The sequence below is a fragment of the Stegastes partitus genome, unplaced genomic scaffold (assembly GCF_000690725.1).
Source record: "Stegastes partitus isolate 25-593 unplaced genomic scaffold, Stegastes_partitus-1.0.2 Scaffold79, whole genome shotgun sequence".
Classification (NCBI taxonomy): domain Eukaryota; kingdom Metazoa; phylum Chordata; class Actinopteri; family Pomacentridae; genus Stegastes; species Stegastes partitus.
The window spans coordinates 312,671-330,307 of record NW_007577810.1 but is presented as its reverse complement, the minus strand read 5'-3'; the positions used below and the strand labels follow the sequence as shown (position 1 = coordinate 330,307).

The 17,637-nt window shown below is 41.2% G+C and overlaps 1 protein-coding gene across 1 annotated transcript; it reads right to left on the bottom strand.

The window, feature by feature from the left end:
• Positions 1–3,182: 3,182 nt before the first annotated feature.
• On the bottom strand, positions 3,183–7,026 carry vsig8b (V-set and immunoglobulin domain containing 8b). The gene is made up of 7 exons (XM_008276686.1): positions 6,960–7,026; positions 5,183–5,343; positions 4,826–5,027; positions 4,434–4,586; positions 4,222–4,344; positions 3,879–4,017; positions 3,183–3,786 (listed from the first exon to the last, which is right to left on the bottom strand). The coding sequence occupies exons 1-7, from the start codon at positions 7,024–7,026 to the stop codon at positions 3,558–3,560; spliced, it is 1,074 nt and encodes a 357-aa protein (XP_008274908.1). The 3' UTR covers positions 3,183–3,557.
• Between the last annotated feature and the right edge of the window lie 10,611 nt (positions 7,027–17,637).

The window sequence follows — 17,637 nt, the reverse complement described above, 5'->3', positions numbered from 1 at the left end:
CAGATGAGTGCAGCCTGGCCTCTGGCCTTAAGGGGACCGGGGGGCAGAATTTATTGCTGATAGCCTCAGCAACCTACGGCACTTCTCACAGCTCTTATTAATTCAACATTCACCTTTTGAAGATGGGATCAGGCCAATACGGGGTGTTTTTCCCGGAGAGGCGGGGCCGCAGGCACAGTGCTGACTCTGCCTACCGAAGGTGTCAGCTGCAGGTTAGCGCCTCGACTGTTAGCAGTCACTCTAATAACTGGTTTACTGACTGCTTTGCAAAACATTGGCGAGACGCACCATGCGAGCCAGGCAATTTTGCAGCTCTTTGTTCTGCAAAATGAAAAATTTTCAAGGAGGCAGATGCACATGAGAGGATCAGAGGCAAAGCTGACTTCACTGTCTCCCGATATTTCTGACACATGAGCAGCTCAGTGTTTGATTCTATATTGATCCACATACACCCCCGAAAATACCACTCTCCTCACTGAAAAAACACAGAAGCTGTTTGTTTGACCATGTTTATGCATCGAAATCAAAGTTTTGAAAGCCAGCTTTTGCACTGTGCTAATTTTAACGGATTCTCCATTAATTAACCTCTCTAATTAAATTGTATTTGAACTTCTGACCATTGAGAAATTGCCTGCTTTCATATAATAGCACCTAATTTACCATGTCAACAGAAAATGTCTGATTTCATTATGATAGCAAAGCTCATTCAACTCATTCAGTTAAGTTTGATGTGTGTTGGTTAGATAACATTATGCATCATTTGAATGGCAGATGTGTTTCAAATGTTATTTGATTATATTTTGTCTTGAAGCAATTAAAGAGGAAACCATGGCACAGAAATCTGAATGCTCAGTGAGCTTAAAATGGGATTTAGATGAAACTGTCCTTACTGAATACCGGGCTCCTCTGCTGTGGAATCAGCTCCCAGTTTAAGCTCAGGAGGCAGACACCCGCTCTGCTTTTAAAATCAGGTTTAAAATCTTTCCTTTTTCAAAATGCTAAGAGCTTGGACTGCTTAGGCAACCCTGAACCATCAGTTAGTTATGCTGCTATAGGCCCAAGCTGCTGGGGGAACTTCCCATGATGCACTGAGCACCTCTCCTCTCCTCTTAATACATTTAAATGCCACCAACCTTGCCTTCTCTCTCCTGTAGTTTGTGCTTTGTCCTCTCTGCAGAAGTAGTTCTCCAGAGCAACACGTGTCTGATCTGCAGTTACTGGCCTCACTGACCTGAGGCCTGTACCAGGAAGCAATTGCAGCATAACCAGGGAATCCTTTTATTATCTGGCATCACTTAACCTAACAGCCACACTCTGGATAAGTGGTCTTACGAAGCTGGTTATCAACTCGATCAGTCAACCAGGGTTTCTAAACTTCGATATGAGCACATTTGAATGAAAAAGGTGGAGTTGGTAACAGATGACCAATCACAGACATGGACAGGTCTACTGGCATCAGAGTGACATATTTTACAAATAATGGGTAAGCTGTAATAGTAGAGAAATATAAAGATTTTCAGCACATATTACTATGAAACCCCAGAAGGGACATGAAGAAAGAAAGAAAGAAAAAAAAACAGGGGAGGGGGAAAAAAATAGAGGCATCTTTTGCGAAATCTCACAAAACTTTCTCGGGATCTTGCAAAAACTTTTGCTAAAGTAGCATCAATCTTATTGGATGTTTTGTGAAAACTGTGCCTCTTGCTAAGCACTGCTTGAATGTCTTTATTTTCTAGGCCTAATTCAAAATAAAACTCGTGTATGGGTGGGTGTCCTCCATAGTTCTTTCTCCACACTGCCAAAAGACCAAGAAGTATATCTACCTATGGTTCTTCTTCTTCTTCTTCTTCTTCTTCTACTATTGATTTGGCGGTTGGCATGCAACGTTTAGGTGCATTACCACCACCTATCAGACTGGAGTTACCTATAGTTTTGCGAGATCTCGAAAAAGACACCTCTATTTTTTTTCCTCTCCCTGTTTTTTTTCTTTCTCCTTGTCCCTTCTGGGGTTTACAGACTAAAAGCCCAAGCATGACAGAAAGCTGCAGGTTAAACAAGGGTAAACTGTTCAAACTAGTAAGTCAAGGGGAGCCCCTGTAGCTACCCTAGTTGAGCGGGTGACTCATGTATAGGGGCTATAGTTCCCTGACGTAGCGGTCGTGAGTTCGACTCCTGCTCACTTTGCTGCAGGTCTCTCCCCATTCTTCTCCCCCCTTTCCTGTCTATCTCTACTGCTCTTAAAAAAGGCAAAAGCCCCCCAAAAAATATATTTAAAAAATAGTAAGTCAACAGGCTTTTCAGATCACATCAAGTTATTGGGGCATGAGCAGATCTGACTGCAATTACAATTGTATATATTCTATTAAATAAACATGTTTCTTAGATATATATTGTCATGGTGTGTGAGACAGTTTTAGTCCTATTCTTTCAGTTACTTGACTGTGTTAAACAGTCTTGGGAGAAATTAAAGAACACATAAAAGAGACTACTTCAAATTGTTAAGCAAACATGCTGTAAATCTTAAAAGGTCGACAATTGCAAGGCTTTAGTGTTTGAAACAGTTCATGTTTTAAGATTATATTGCTCTAAAAACTCTTATCTTTCCCTCTCACTATCTGCGCACTGAGCTCTGTGGGAGCTTTACTTAATGCTGATGCCATTTTCCAAGAGAGCTGATAGAAGGTGCTGTCATACACCTTGATCTCTCACCGGGAACAGAACCCACTCGGGAGTGGGTTAGGTAAGTTACCATGGTGATGTACTCCTGTAAGAAGTGAACCACTGTCACAGCACTGAAAACCCAGAGTTAAACCTGAAGTTACCCCGATAACCTCAAATCCTGCTCCGCAGTACAGGCCTCAGGTCAGTGTTTATTATTCTCTTATCCCTTGTTTGTCTGTTTTCCATCTGCTATCCTTCTCTCCCTCCCCTCTGCCCTCACCCCAACTCGTCAAGGCAGATGGCTGCCCTCCCTGGGCCTGGTACTGCCGGAGGTCTCTTTGTGTAAAAGGGAGTTTTTTTTCTTCCCACTCTTGCCAACATCTTGCTCAGAGGGAATCATTTGGGTATGTTGGGTTTCTCTCCATAACATATAATAATATAAGGTCTTTATCTTACTGTGTGAAGTGCCTTAAGATGAAATCTGTTGTGAATTGGTCCTATATAAATAGAATTAAATTGACTTGGCTGTTAAAATACTTTATTGTTCACACATTTTTGTTTAAAAAAAAGTAACAAACCAATATCATAGAAAAAAAGCACCTTCATAAAAATACCTATGTTTACCTATTTACATTTTACATACAGTGTTAGCAAAAGTTGTTTAATAATAACAAGTGCGATTATGAGAAACTGCCTAAATTGTCATTTGTCCAGCGTAAGAATTGAGGTAAGATTTTATGAGTCAGTAGCAACACCAGCACTCCTATTGTTCTCCAGGTAAATATAATATTGCACCTTTTATCACTTACATAGCATACAAAGTTCAAAGTTCTTTACAAGGTGGTTGTAAAGAAGGTGTGGCTTTATACAAAGACAAATGTCTGCCAGGCCTGCTGCTACACGGGGTATCCGTACCGGTGGTCGTATTTGAGGTGAGCAGGTTTGTCCCCCGCGTTACTCCCTCCTGAGTGGATGAGGCCTGATTCACTGACGGTGGGCAGGTAGTCCCTCACAGAGCTGTACTGCACGCCAGGGTGAGTGCGATATCCCAGCACCGAGCGCAGGCTGGAGTGCCGGCTGGATTGCCTACTGGGGGGCCTGCTCTCTGGGGCCTTGACGTCCTCCCTGAGAAAACAAGGTCAGGCAGGTCCTAATTAGATGATCCTCTGATCTGAGTTTATTTCACGGCTGCTTGAAATAGTTTTTTCATACAATACCTTATTTCATTTGCGACCTCCTTTTCATAGCGACGCTTATGGCAGCAGCAGATCAGGAGCCAGATGAGAAGCAGGAGCAGGAGGAGCAGCAGCAGAGCACCTATCACTGCACCAACGATGACGCCCACTTTATTTGTAGCTGGAAGAGGGGACATGGTGCTTAAAGATCAAACAGCTCTTCTTCTTTGCAGTCATTAATTCCAGCTCCAACAAGAGGCTTACATGTGATTTTGTGCTAAACACTGCAGCAAATGCAGTCACAAAATAAAAAGGTTCCTCCAGTATACAAAAGAGTGCTCAGAGTTCTCAAGAGCAAAATTAGGTGATGATATCATAGACTTACGGTTGTATGCATGCAGCGCATATTTACACTGTGCTGTGCCCACAGCGTTTTTTGCCTCACACGCATAGCTCCCAATGTTGCTGTCTGTATGGTTCCTTATCAAAAGCTCCCCGCTCTGTGGGTCTTAATGGAAGAAGAGAACATTCAGTACAGACACTTTACCTATACAAATACACCAACCGAATAAGGCATTTATATGCTAAGTTGCTTACCTTGGGTTGCAGTGGATGGTATTGCCCCTCCGCTCTCCCTCCTCCACACATAACTGAGAGGAGTGGATCCCTGAGAGGATTTGCAGCGAAGGGAGACTGTGCCGCCTCTCTCCTCACCACCTTCAACCCAGCACTTTGGTACTGATGGGGGAACTGGTGAAAAAATAGACATATACCACAAAAAAAAAAAAAAAAGTTTTAGAATGATGCTTTGGTTCATTACAGGAGGCTGAGATGTGGGAGAGGTGAACATGTAAAGATGAGATCATCAGCAGAGGCCGAAACAAGGGAGGAGCATTTACATTCCATGTACGTGACAGCAGCATTTAAAGATAGAACAAGAAGGCTGAGAAAACAAACAGGTAAAACCGGTAAAAGGAATTCTTCCTCACCCAGCACCACCAGAGTGACTTTTCTCATGTCGACACCAGGCGACTTTTTGACTTTACACTGGTATGTGGCTGTATCGGAGAGCCTCACATCTGAGATAGAGATTGAAGCATCTCCTTGCTTGGGATCTGTTATGAAATTGAGCCTTTTGGAGAGGCTGGGGTCGCCGAAGTGGTGCGTCAGGCCCCCAGAATATTCCAAGAGCTGAGATGCAAAGATTGCAATGAGTGATGACATTTTTCATAGCAGTTCTGTTTTTTTATATATATTTTTTTTTTACTAACAAAGCTCAAAACCAAAAGATGGCCACACTCTACACAACTACAGGTCATTTCCCCCCCGGTCATCAAACATCGTACCAGTTGGTCTTTCTGCGTCATGTCCGGGCGGACGTTGGACCACTCAATGTCCAGCTCTCCAGTGTCTTGGGGGCCGGGGGTGTAGGTGCAGCCCAGGGTGATCGTTACTCCTTGGGCCTCTTGGATAGTCTGCGGCCCCGAGGATGTCACCTGCATCGCCTCTGTCACAAGGGAAAAAAATCTAGTCAGATTGGTCTAATTTAGAAAGTACACATCTCCCTCCCAACAGTTTTTATAATCATCTACTGAGGCTAAGAGACAAACAGAAAAAAAGACAGAATAAAACTAATTTCACTCTCAAACGCATTAATATTTTCTCCTCTTAATGGCATTCAAGCTCTGGGCCTGTGCTCGTAAGCAGTCTCAGGGTGGAGCAGGAGTGCTGATGTGAGACTAATTGGCCTCTTAAGTCAAACTGAAGATGTGAGAGTTTGGAGCAGAAAATATAAAAGTGGTATTTTTGCAAAAATGAGTTACATATTAATTTGAAACTCTGGGGGCTCATTAATTGTCAGAAATATATCGGCAAATGATGGCAAAAGCCGAGTAGATGAACAAAATTTACTTGACAAATGGCAGTCATAAGACGTCTCCGAGTTGACACACACCCTGCTGACTCACTGTTTACAGCCGTGGATTTTAATTATTACTGAAAGCTTGGCGTGTATAGAAAGAACTGAGAGCTGATTATTATTGTGCCGCAACACATTTCAACAGATCCAGGTTATTTGTCTTGGTAATGCTCAAATGCCTTCCCACCGTTTTCCCATTTAGATGTTTAACCTTCATTAAACGTCTAAAAGGAGCACAAATCAAATCAGCCTCTCCTTTGACAGCACTCATCATTAAATCCACTATGACACTCTGAAAGCCCTTCAATGCCACTGCGAGAAAACAAAGCATGTCAGGGGTATTTATGAAAGCGTGTAAATGGCAGATGTGATGAAGGGAGTCTGAAAAAAGCTCAAATTAGTCAGTCAAATGTTTACACTGCGAACACTTCCCCTGGGCAAAACTCTGTGATCTAAGAAAGATGTGTTTTTATGTGAAGAGACAGCTACGCTAACTTGCCACTGTGCTTAAAGCTTGATGCAAAGAGCTGCAAATATTCAAATCCTGGCCACCTTCTCACTGTCCCAGACAACAGGCTCGGATACACTTCCCTCTCAGTGCACCACTGGGAAGTCGCACTGGAAGAAGTAAGGAATCAATCAAACCTCTTAACACGGAGCAGTCAACTGCTGGTCTAATGAGGTGGTGCGATGGGAAGATTTAGGGGCTTTGAGGCTTTCGTGGAACATGATAAGACTGCATGTTATGTACACTGTTCACTCGCCGCTCGCACTTGATTTCATTTTACTTCTGTTTTTACGGTGTCCGTATATTAAAACAGACAACTTGGATGGCGGCCCAGGACTAATTTCTTCCCTAGAGACTGTAAAATCTCTCAGGGTCATACTTTTGCAAATGCTCACGGCAGTCTGACCCTCAGAAACAGCAGAAGAGGTATGAATGCTATGCAGGGTGCTTGTCATCCACCCGCATTACTTGTACATGGTTCACTGAGTGTCTGCAAAGCAACTCACCCAGTCAGAAGATAAGCTAAGAGGATGTCAGACCAGTCAGACTGTGGTGTGAATCACAGATCAGACTGGTTGAACAAATTAAACATCTCTTCTGATAGCTTGATCTAATTTCTCAGACCAGAGAGTCAATAGGCTAAAGAGAAATGTCCAAACTTATCAAACACGTTCTTCAGAAATGAAAGCCGACTCACCTGTCCTCAGCTGGATTGTTATCAGGAGCAGCACGGCCACCTTTAGCCTCGTAAATGCAGGCTCCATTATAACCCTAAGAGGAAACGCAATGTTAAGTAAAGAACATGTTCAGAGAAAAGTAATTCCAATCAGGGTTTGCTATCTTTGGAACTCTGGTATTTTGCCTCTAAATTAATTTTGTGGAAATGGAGAGATCTGTACTGTAGCGATGTCATCCGCCTCCCTAATTTATGCACCTCAGAATGGAGAAATTACAGCTATTTTTTTCTTCTCTTTTTATAGTGTAAGTGAGGTCTGGAATGAATGATTACTTAGCAGACGACACCAACTCTGCCTGTCAGTACACATTACCAAGGAAATCAAGTTCTAATGATTAATGGAGAAATAAAGAGAAATATACGTAGATATATATAAAGCTGTGACATACCTTAAAGTGAAGAAACAATCCAGTAAGTTAAAGTATGTGCTCCTCTGAGGCCTGCCAGTGTGCCAGCACTGCTGTAGTGTGTTCTCAGGTGAAACTCAGCAGCAGTAACTATGGCCACACCCTCTCTGTCCATAGTACAAGTGTTAGCCACACCTAGAGTTCAGAACATGTCAAGCCTCCTTCATACTGGGTTTATTTTGGGAAAAAAAACATTTTTGTAATTTGGAAATGTGCCAATCTCTTAAAAAAAACAAAACAAAAAAAAAGTAATTAAATATAAAACCAAAAAGAAGAATTTGGAATTGTATTAATTCATACTGCTGGAATTTATTTGCAGGTATGTTCAGTAGATGATGACAGCTTTATGGGCAGGATCATGTTCATCACTTGACATTCCATATCATATCCCATGTCAGACATATCATATCATATCCCATGTCAGATTTGTTGTTTTCTATTTTCATACATTGTTCTTTGGTGTTATGGAGCAGCACTGTTACTTATTTCTGATTGAATTGGTCAACAGATTGTTCCAAACCCTTTTGTGACGCACCCTGCTGACACACCCTTGTAAACACTCTCACTGTTGTTGTTGCTCGCAGCCAGACGGCGCACAATTAGACATATGTTGATTAGGTGTTTGATGCCAACAAAGTGACAGCTGCTACTGCTGTTCGGGACATAAATAAAGCCTTTATCAGATGATTAAGCTTACCGCAGGAATTACAAATAGTTTGAGCTTCTTATCAGCGATGAATGATTTACCAAAATGGAAAGTTTGGAATTGCTGTTAAGCAGCTCCATACGAGCAGTCATTGTGGTTTATATTTATCAGTTTTAAATCTCACTGTGGGTGATGATCCAAATATTAAAAAGAAAGACATTTTCGATGATGGACTGGTGAAATTATTCAGTATTGATTGTATGAGAGTGTACAGTATGAGCACGGAGCGTGACGTTAGCCATTAGGAAACTTAAGTGCTGGGTTAATGCGATCCTGCCAATAATGTTCATTAAGGAGATGAACAAATTAGTAACGCTCAGTATGAATCATGATCAGAAAGCAAATTTTAAAATCAGCACCACCCCCTCCTCTTTTGTTGCACGCTGTGTGTTTGCAAGCTGTAAACCTGAGCTTCATGCAGCTTGCGTGAGTGACACAACACCCACGAATCTGTGTGTGAATGTGTTTTATGAGTGATCCTGCAAATGTCAGGGTATGTGTGAAGCTATGCGGTAAGGCTGCTTCACCAGCAGGTGGTTAATTGCCCCACTTCCTCCCCCTGGTGTAAGAGGAGGTTCTGGCACTGGAGCACTGAGCTGAACAGACTGTGTGACAGGACAAGGCGGGACTGAGCAGTCAGTATTGGGGCAATGCACATGACCACCATTAACTCTGCAGGACAGAGTGTGTACAAGCATGATGAATACATTTGTGACCACTGACCTGAATGCTCTGAACTTGTTGCATCTCTTTCACAGCATCCTTTTTGCCACCCTATACTCTCCTAATTGCCCTACTAAACTTGCTAGATGAGAAGAAGCCAAACTCCGGCTCTGTCTTTGCCTTTATGGCCAAGACTTGATTTAACCTGCATCTATCTTCCCAGATTTGGCAAAGGTGGCCTAATCACACCACAGGGTAGCAAACAAACCACCTTGACAGATGTCCAAATTACAAGTAAACAGCGTAGCAGGGGAGGCAAACAAATGACCAAAGCAGGGAGGGGAGAGGCTACTGAAAAGCTGGGCTTGCCAGCAGCCATACTGAAATAGCAGAGCTGCGTGACTCACGGTGTGTCAATGTCAGGGAGCCAGTTAGGCACATATATTCGTCTTTTTAAGGTGGAACGCCACTGGGACAAGGATGGCGCTTCTGGCGGAGGGAGGCAGTCACTCAGCCCCTCAAAGAGCTACGTGAGCAGAATACGGCCAGCACACTGTGGGCCACACACGCTATATTCATGAACCACCCCCCTCCTCGAATTTCTGCAATTAAACGTCCACTCTGACAGTGACATTGATTTTTTGTCTTGTTTACAACAATCAGTCTTTATTCACAGATGCCTGCCCATCATAAACATATAGTCTGCAGCCCGGGTGGTGTTAGTTAGACGGTGCGATAATGAGCACACAGGTAGCTTCTTTTTAAGTATTTCCAGTTGTCATCCAATTCCAACTGTTGTCTTGTTATAGTGTGAGTATGATTACGCCCTCTCTCCAAGCAGAGCACATTTTCAGCAGCTCCTGCCCTGCATGCCTTCCATGTGCCATGCTGCAGAATAAATAATAAAGTGGCAAATGCAAGGAATCCTCACAGCCTCTGTGATTCTTTATCTTAGTAAGTATCCCACTAAGAAAAGGGCACATCTACCATCAAAGCATGCTTGAACGATGCTGGACACAGCAGGACAAAATCCCATTGGTGGCCGACTACGCTTTCATTCTCTGGTATTAATGATATTGAAACTAGTGCAGCTAGTGGCAGTATTATCATGATTTTATTTTTGCACCTCTAGCACTGAAAGAGGATATAAAAGAGAATGTAGATGAGGGCAAAAGAGAAAAAGAGGGAGAAAGATTAAATTCAGCCCAAATAACAACCCATACCAGCTACACTGAATTTTACGAAAGGTGAGCAAGGTTACCATGTTGAATAGACACCAAGGACACAAATAGAGAGCGTGCCAGTAAATCACTTTCACTGTGGCTCTTTGTCTGCATGTGTACAATTATGCAGCGTCATATCATCAGCAGGGAGTCCATCTAACCAGGAATGTGTGCCAAAACCTTATCCTGTCCATGCAGACGCAACGCTTCCTGAGGATTGAAATTAGACAGGTGCATTTAAATCCCTGTGAAACAAGAAAGCCTTGATGGCTGCATTTCATGTACAGTACGCTACTGCCCGAGTCTGCTTCAACTTCTAACCTCAGAACATGAAAAGACAGGATGCCGTAAAGAAATTTCACATATAAAATAGGAAAGTAAATGGGAATTTATTGTGTATTTACTGCTCCATCCCTCCCTCGGTTCACAAGCTGCCCACCCACATATACCCCCGCACATACACACACAGCCTCCAGCAATATGAGCATAGACGCTGGAATCCATAATCCAATAAGTTGTGCTTCTTGTGCTAAACCCAGTGAAGTCTGGCACACAGACAGAGTCCATGGAGAGTGCGGTCCCCTAAGCCTCGCTTGCAGGAGTGGGATGGAAACTGTATTCTCTGATAACGAACTTCAGATCTCTCTCCCTTGCTCTGCTACTACGATAGCTCACATTTCTCACATCCATTGGGGAATTATGATATAATGATGCAATTTAATGCTGACGTTTTTCTTTAAAAAAAAAAAAAAAAATTAATTAATTATATATACACACACACATATACACACATATATACATATATATACGTATATATGTATATATATACACACACACACGTATACACACATATATACATATATATACGTATATATGTATATATATACACACACACATATACACACATATATACATATATACGTATATATGTAAATATATATACATACATACACATATATACACACACACACACGCACACACACACACACACATATATATAGATATAGATATAGATGTAGATATAGATAGAGATAGAGATAGAGATATAGATATCAATTAAGAGAAATTTTCCTGGAATAACAGCCGGGTCCACCAACTGTGTTATGGGGGGAAAAAAAGAGACTGGAGATGAGAATGAGCATGATGTTATGCTTTATTGTCTGTTGTATCCCGAGTCAATAAACAAGCAAGCAGTCATTTGGAGAGGAAATGATTGCTGTAGAACTGAAGCTTGATTGAATGGATTCGCATACATGCTTTGCCATGCTTGGAAGTGACAGAATAATTCATACAGTGATGGCAATTTTCATCAACACACTCACACTTTGTGAAGTAAAATTGGTATTCTTCTGATGCTGTTTGTCCTTGTTCTCTGCCAGAGCTACAAATTAATGAACTTGACTTTGTTTAGTGCTGGGCAGTCATAAAAGCATGATGCTCTTGAAAACACAAGACGCAGTAATTACACAAGCACTCGTGCTTGTATTACACAGCTTAGGAAGACACCATCTTTAATACAAATCTAACCTTAGCCCTAAACTCAAACCAGGTCCAACCTTAAATATAACCCATACCCTAAAGGAATTGTTCAACAGTGTAGGAATGGCAGCATTAATGCAGTGCTTTTATCTGAACCATTTTACAATTTGCCTGCCATTCACACACACACTCACAGCAATTGCAGCGAACCATGCAAGACCCGGCCATCAGAAGCAATTTGGGGTTCAGCGTCCTGCCCAGAGGACACTTTGACATGTGGACAGGAGGAGCTGCAGATTAAACCACCAGCTCTGTGATTTGTGGACAACTCACTCGTTCCTCCTGAGTCACCCTCCATTATCGCTCATTTGTTTTCAAAGTATAAAAACAACAAGCAATCCCTCATAAAGCCACAAATTATGGCTTTTACACTTTGGTTTCTGTGCAGAAGCAAATAAGATATGCAGTGTTTATTGGCAAACTTTGTAGGTGTTGTTTGTTTCTAGCCTTTGTGTTAAGCTGAGCTAAGCAGCTGCTGCATTTTTACGAGATATTAAATTATCTACTTACTTTATTACAGACATGAAGGAGGTATTAATCATTTAATGTAATTTAATTTCCCCAAATCTGTTTTATTTTTGTGGTGTTTGCCTTCATTTGAGTGTGTAAAGAGAAATAAGGACAGGGAGAGGCGTACATAGCAAAGAATAAAGTCACATTCCTCTTTGTGTTGTAATATGAGCCTTTCAAAACAAAATATCTAAATATTTTATTTGTGTTGTTTAGCAGGGATATCTTTAATAAGTCTTTTATGCTTCTGACCCTAATAGAGTCGTTTCAAATTCAGTAGCTGCCGATACCATTTTACTAGATAATACACTATTCAGTATCATAGATTAGCTGTAGTACCTGGTTGCACCACCAGGAGAAGCCTCTCATTGTTTAATACTGTAGCTACCAGAGGACGAGGTCACTTCAGTGTTGGATAACAGAGATCATAATGGAAATTTAGTTCTTAAAGGAGCACCATGATAAAGATGTCTTTGAGGCTCACTGACATCAGGCCGGCAAACTGGTGTTAAACTGAAAATAAAAGTCAGTGAGACGTATGACAGCCACTGTAATGTCACTTATCAGCTTTCTGTGTGGCAGTAGATGTAATCATAGAATTGGGGATAGATTGATGAGAATATCATCAGGCCTGAGGCATCCCCATTATTTACCTAGTTTAGATGCATTTCAGCTCAGTTTGAGAGTTTCTGGTGTTCTCCTCTGCTTCTCCCTCTGTATTCACGTCCGTTGCGCTCCAGTCTGTGAGTATCTGTTTTCACATAAGTGCTTCAATCCTCTCTGGAAAACACACACAGAGCAGAACAGACATGAACGAAATGAAGCACAGAGAGGTCAAGTTAAGTAAATGTTACTTGAGTCAAAAAAAACAAAAACAAACTTGCATAGGTTAATGGTGGTGGCTAGATTTTTATGTTATGTTAGGTAGCATCTGACAGTTCCTGGCTGAGAAGAACATCGCCGTGCTGGAGCAACCTTCCTACTCACCCCTCCTGGCTCCGTGGGATTTTTTCCTCTACCCCAAGCTCAAGGGGGTCATCAAGGGGACCCGTTTTGAAGACGTGGACGACATAAGGATGGCTGTGATGACGGAGCTGCGGAGGATCCCAGAAGAATCTTTCCAGGAGTGCATGGCGGCGTGGCAGAGAAGTCTGGGAAAAGTGTATTAGACTCCAGGGGGATTACTTCGAAGGAGAAAACTTGTAGTTTAGATTTGAAATATATCTTTTGTGACACCAGTCCTGAAACTTGTCTGACACTCTTGTATATCACACAAGTCCTAAACCTGCATTAAAGGGTTTTTTAAACCATCAATGGCTAACATGTTAGCTGCAACACTAAGTAAATGTTGTTTAACTTTGTTAAAATCACAAAGGTTTCAATTCCTATTAGCAACTGCTGCAGTGAGTGTCTGGTTTGTTTTAGAATATGAGAATACTGCATTGACATACAGGTGGTACAGAGATGTTATGGCAGCACCTGCAGCCATCCAGCTGATTTAAATGTCTGCAGCGCTGCTACATTCACTCAGCTGGCAGTTTTTAGAGCTTTTTTCCCTCACAGCTGTTGCAGACGAAAACACGCCTGATATGTCTGGTGAAAGTGAATAATTAAAACAGTAAGGTAAAACGATGATTTTAAAGATGCCAGTAATGCTCTGTAAAGCGTTTTGGAACTGCAGAAGCGGGTTGTAATTCTATGCGAGTTTGCTACACAGAAAGTGACCTTTCACATTACACATAGTCATTTCATCCATTGCTATTGTAAAATATTGATTAGAGCAGCTTTAATTTATTAGCAACCTTCATCTTAAATCTTGATCTGAACTAAAACTAACTCAGACTCTAACTTTAAATCAAACTGCAATCCATAAACTAGCTTGTTAAGAAGAAAGGACAGGGCCAGAAGACATTACAAAATGACCTCACACACTCTGAGGGTTTAAAACTTTTCTGTAACACACACACACACACACACACACACACACACACACACACACACACACACACACACAAGNACACACACACACACACACACACACACACACACACACACACACACACACACACACACAAGGCTGTCCAGATGAATGGGTGGCGTGGGTGGATCGGCCAGTCTGAACTAAGCTGCCCATTTCCACAGGAAAGAAAAGAGTTTTGACACAAGCCTTGCTTTAGCCCACACCAATGCTCAATATCGCACAGTTCAATAGGGATTAGGTGGGCTGGACCATCCAGTCTGACCGGGTTCTCTCTGTTATTCAGATGAATTAGAAACAACAGTGCAGTATAACAATAAGTGACAAAAAAAAAACAACATAACACTGTTTTAGTCAGCAAGATCTTTCTAAAAATGTTCGGTTGTTCCTTGCTTTATACTGTTAACAAAATGAACAACAATGCCTGAAGATAAAATGCACATATTGCATTTAGATTTGTACTTTTTTCTTTCATATAATTTATTTTAGGCCATAGATTTTCATTGGCATCAGAACTAAAAAGCTCTTTATGTCTTGGATTTGGTCCTGAGTCAAAATAAGTAAACCAGGCTCTGTTGCAGTGAAGTTCAATATCCAGACTGTGGATGTGTGATAAGGTGCTGTGTGCTCGAGCAGTTTCTTGGGTCATTCTTCATCAACATGTTTAATGACTGCTTTAATGATTCACTGCGCAAATGAGCTGAGAGGATTTGATAAGGTTGTAGATGTACAGAGATATCCACTTGTTTAAATCCATAGTATTACACAGGCTTATTGATACATCTTTGAGTCTTAAACTTTTGCTGTTACAGACTTGATTAATTATGTTCATGATAAAGCACTTAACATTTATCTAGGTGAGAGGTTGCATACTATATGCTCTGAAAGCAGTTATGTTGTTTTGTATACCAGTCAACCACAACACTGAAGCCAGCTCTGATCTGTCTGTGCATTGACACAACACCTCTGGGGATGTCCTGTGATCTTTGACACTGGCAGCAGATCCTTTGGGTCCTGTGGGTTGCAGGGTGGGACCTCTGAGGAGGGGGCTTGTTCCACTGCATTCTGTGGATGTTTGATCAAATTGAGTACAGGGGAGTTTGGAGGTGGGGTTTGAGCTCTTTCTCGTGTCCCTTGAGCCGTTCCTGAGCAGTTTTTGTGGTGTGACAAGATGCATTGTCCTGCTGGGGGAGGTTGCTGTCATCAGGGAATGCTACTGCCTTGAGGGATGTTTAGGTGGGTGCTACATGTCACAGTAACATCCACATGAATGCCAGGACATCAGCACAGTAGTGCATTTTAACAAGATGATCAATGTTATTCACTGCACCTGTCAGTGGTTTTGTTGTTGTGGCTGATTGGTGTATATATAATTGTAATTGTTGCGGAAAATTATCATGTACCACTTCCCAAATTGAAATGACTTCTCTTGCAAATGAACCTACATTGGTTTATTTAGTTTGAGTGTATTGCTGGAGACATGTCTTTTAATTAGGACTTTTGAGACATGCTTTCTGTACAGATGAAGTATCTGAAGCTCTGCCAATGAATTTCAAAGTTTAATAGATCAGAAGTCATGTGATATTAAAAAATCCTATCCTTTATTTTGCAAGTATTAGCTGTGCTGCCATAGTCTCATAAGGGTTATTCCTCTAAACACATCAGTGAGTCACTGCTGCACTGGCTGACATGTTCCTTCATTATGATAAACATGGGCACTGTGGTTTATTTTAAGTCAGTCCTACATATGCTGTCCTGGTGGAGAGCTCCAAATATTCAGCGCTGAATATGTCCTAACACATGGCAATGTTTAACAGAAAATGTACAGCAGTTATAGGTAATTATTTAATTTTTTGTTTTTTTGTTTTTTTTTGTTTTTTAACCATGCTAGTGTAATGGCTGCAGGGTCAGTTTGTCAACTACCAGATGATTTTTACTTTAATAGTCTCCAGAGGATAAATCCTAATGGCTCTTGTATTTTTACCTCCAGCGCTACCATGAGGATGACATTTGCAGTTTTGAGCAAAATGTCTCAACAAGGAATTATTCATAAAACTGGCCAAATGTGTCGGCCTCACGATAAATTATGCCAACTTTACCACTAGCGCCATCATCAGGTCCAAATTTAACTGTACCCTATGCTAAATTTCTGCAAAACTACAATCCCAGCAACCTTGGCTGTGCATAGTGTGAATTGCAAGAAGGAGAATATAAAATTTCATCAGCACTGTCTTTTGTCTGTTCATAGGAAACGACTGACAGGAAATTTATACTGCTGTAAGTATGCAGATTTCTGCGCTACTAACGTATGAATTTATTACATGAGCATGTTTTATTTATTGGCACATTGGTTTTGCAAGTCAAATGCACAGTCTAGATGTCATGTAGATGTCTACTAAACTCCTAGCAACTCCCAGACTAGTTGTCCTTTAGAGGCTAGTTCCACAGACGTGCCTAACACACATGGCAACAAAGCCCAATGAAGACCTTGCAGTGACGTCAGTGGCCTACTTACTGTTCTGTCATGTTCACATGCATTTTTCCATGCACGGTTTAAAATTAATATATAAAAAGAACCTGTTTGAAAAGTCTTTCCAGTCTAACCAGGCAAAGCAATTTGCTATGACAACACTCGCTGCACATGGCTAGTCAAATTATCATAACATTACCGAGATGACCGCATTAAGGACAAGGTGCCTGCATAGTACTGTAATGTATTTTAATAAAAACATTTACATATTGCATAAGATATTAAAATGGAAATCATGCTAATTGCAGTAAAATAAAATAATTCAATAGATACCTAACAGTGATGAATGGGATTATTTAGAGGGCAATCAGGGCACTGAAGCCAACAAAAAGCTAGCTGCTAATGAATGAATTCACTTTTGCCGCTGCAGTAATCACCACGGTGATCTGCAGAAGCTCACTCCTGTCTCTGAGAAGAACAAAGTCAAATGTACTTTACAGCCATGCCTCCATTCATAAATGCCACGAGTTATAGATTAGAGGGTGGAAATGCAGAGCAATCATTACTTTAGATGATTGGTGTGTTGTAAATGTGAATGTAAATATAATATTGAATTGTGGACAATTCATCCTGTTCCAGTGGAACATTAGAACAGGGTGCAAATAGCATTTCTTATTGTGGCATTATGCTTTGAGGCACGGACAAAAAAATCCTTAGTATGAATCGACCATCGGTGCTCTTAATAAAAGACACATTCTTTACATCCCAGTTAATAAGAACAATGTTGTGACACGTCCTTCTCTAATAGACAGTATCTTAAAACAGCAAGACGAGGCAATTAAGTCACATCCAAGGAGGTGGGTCTGTGAAAACAATGGTTGTGATGAATGATGATTGGGGGTGTTTGATTGGACTGGCACACCTAGGACTTTAACAATATAAATACAAGATTGCACTGTTTGTCAGCTGAAATTATTTGTCAACAAATGAGAGTTTTACAGTCCCATTGGCCAAAATCAGCAATGCATTGTTGATGGATTCATTGAGGATGGAGCGATGACCAAGAAATTGGATCTTCAAGCCAAAGAAATGTCACATAACAAAGCAGGATTACGATGACGCTTTTTTCTATTATAATACGCG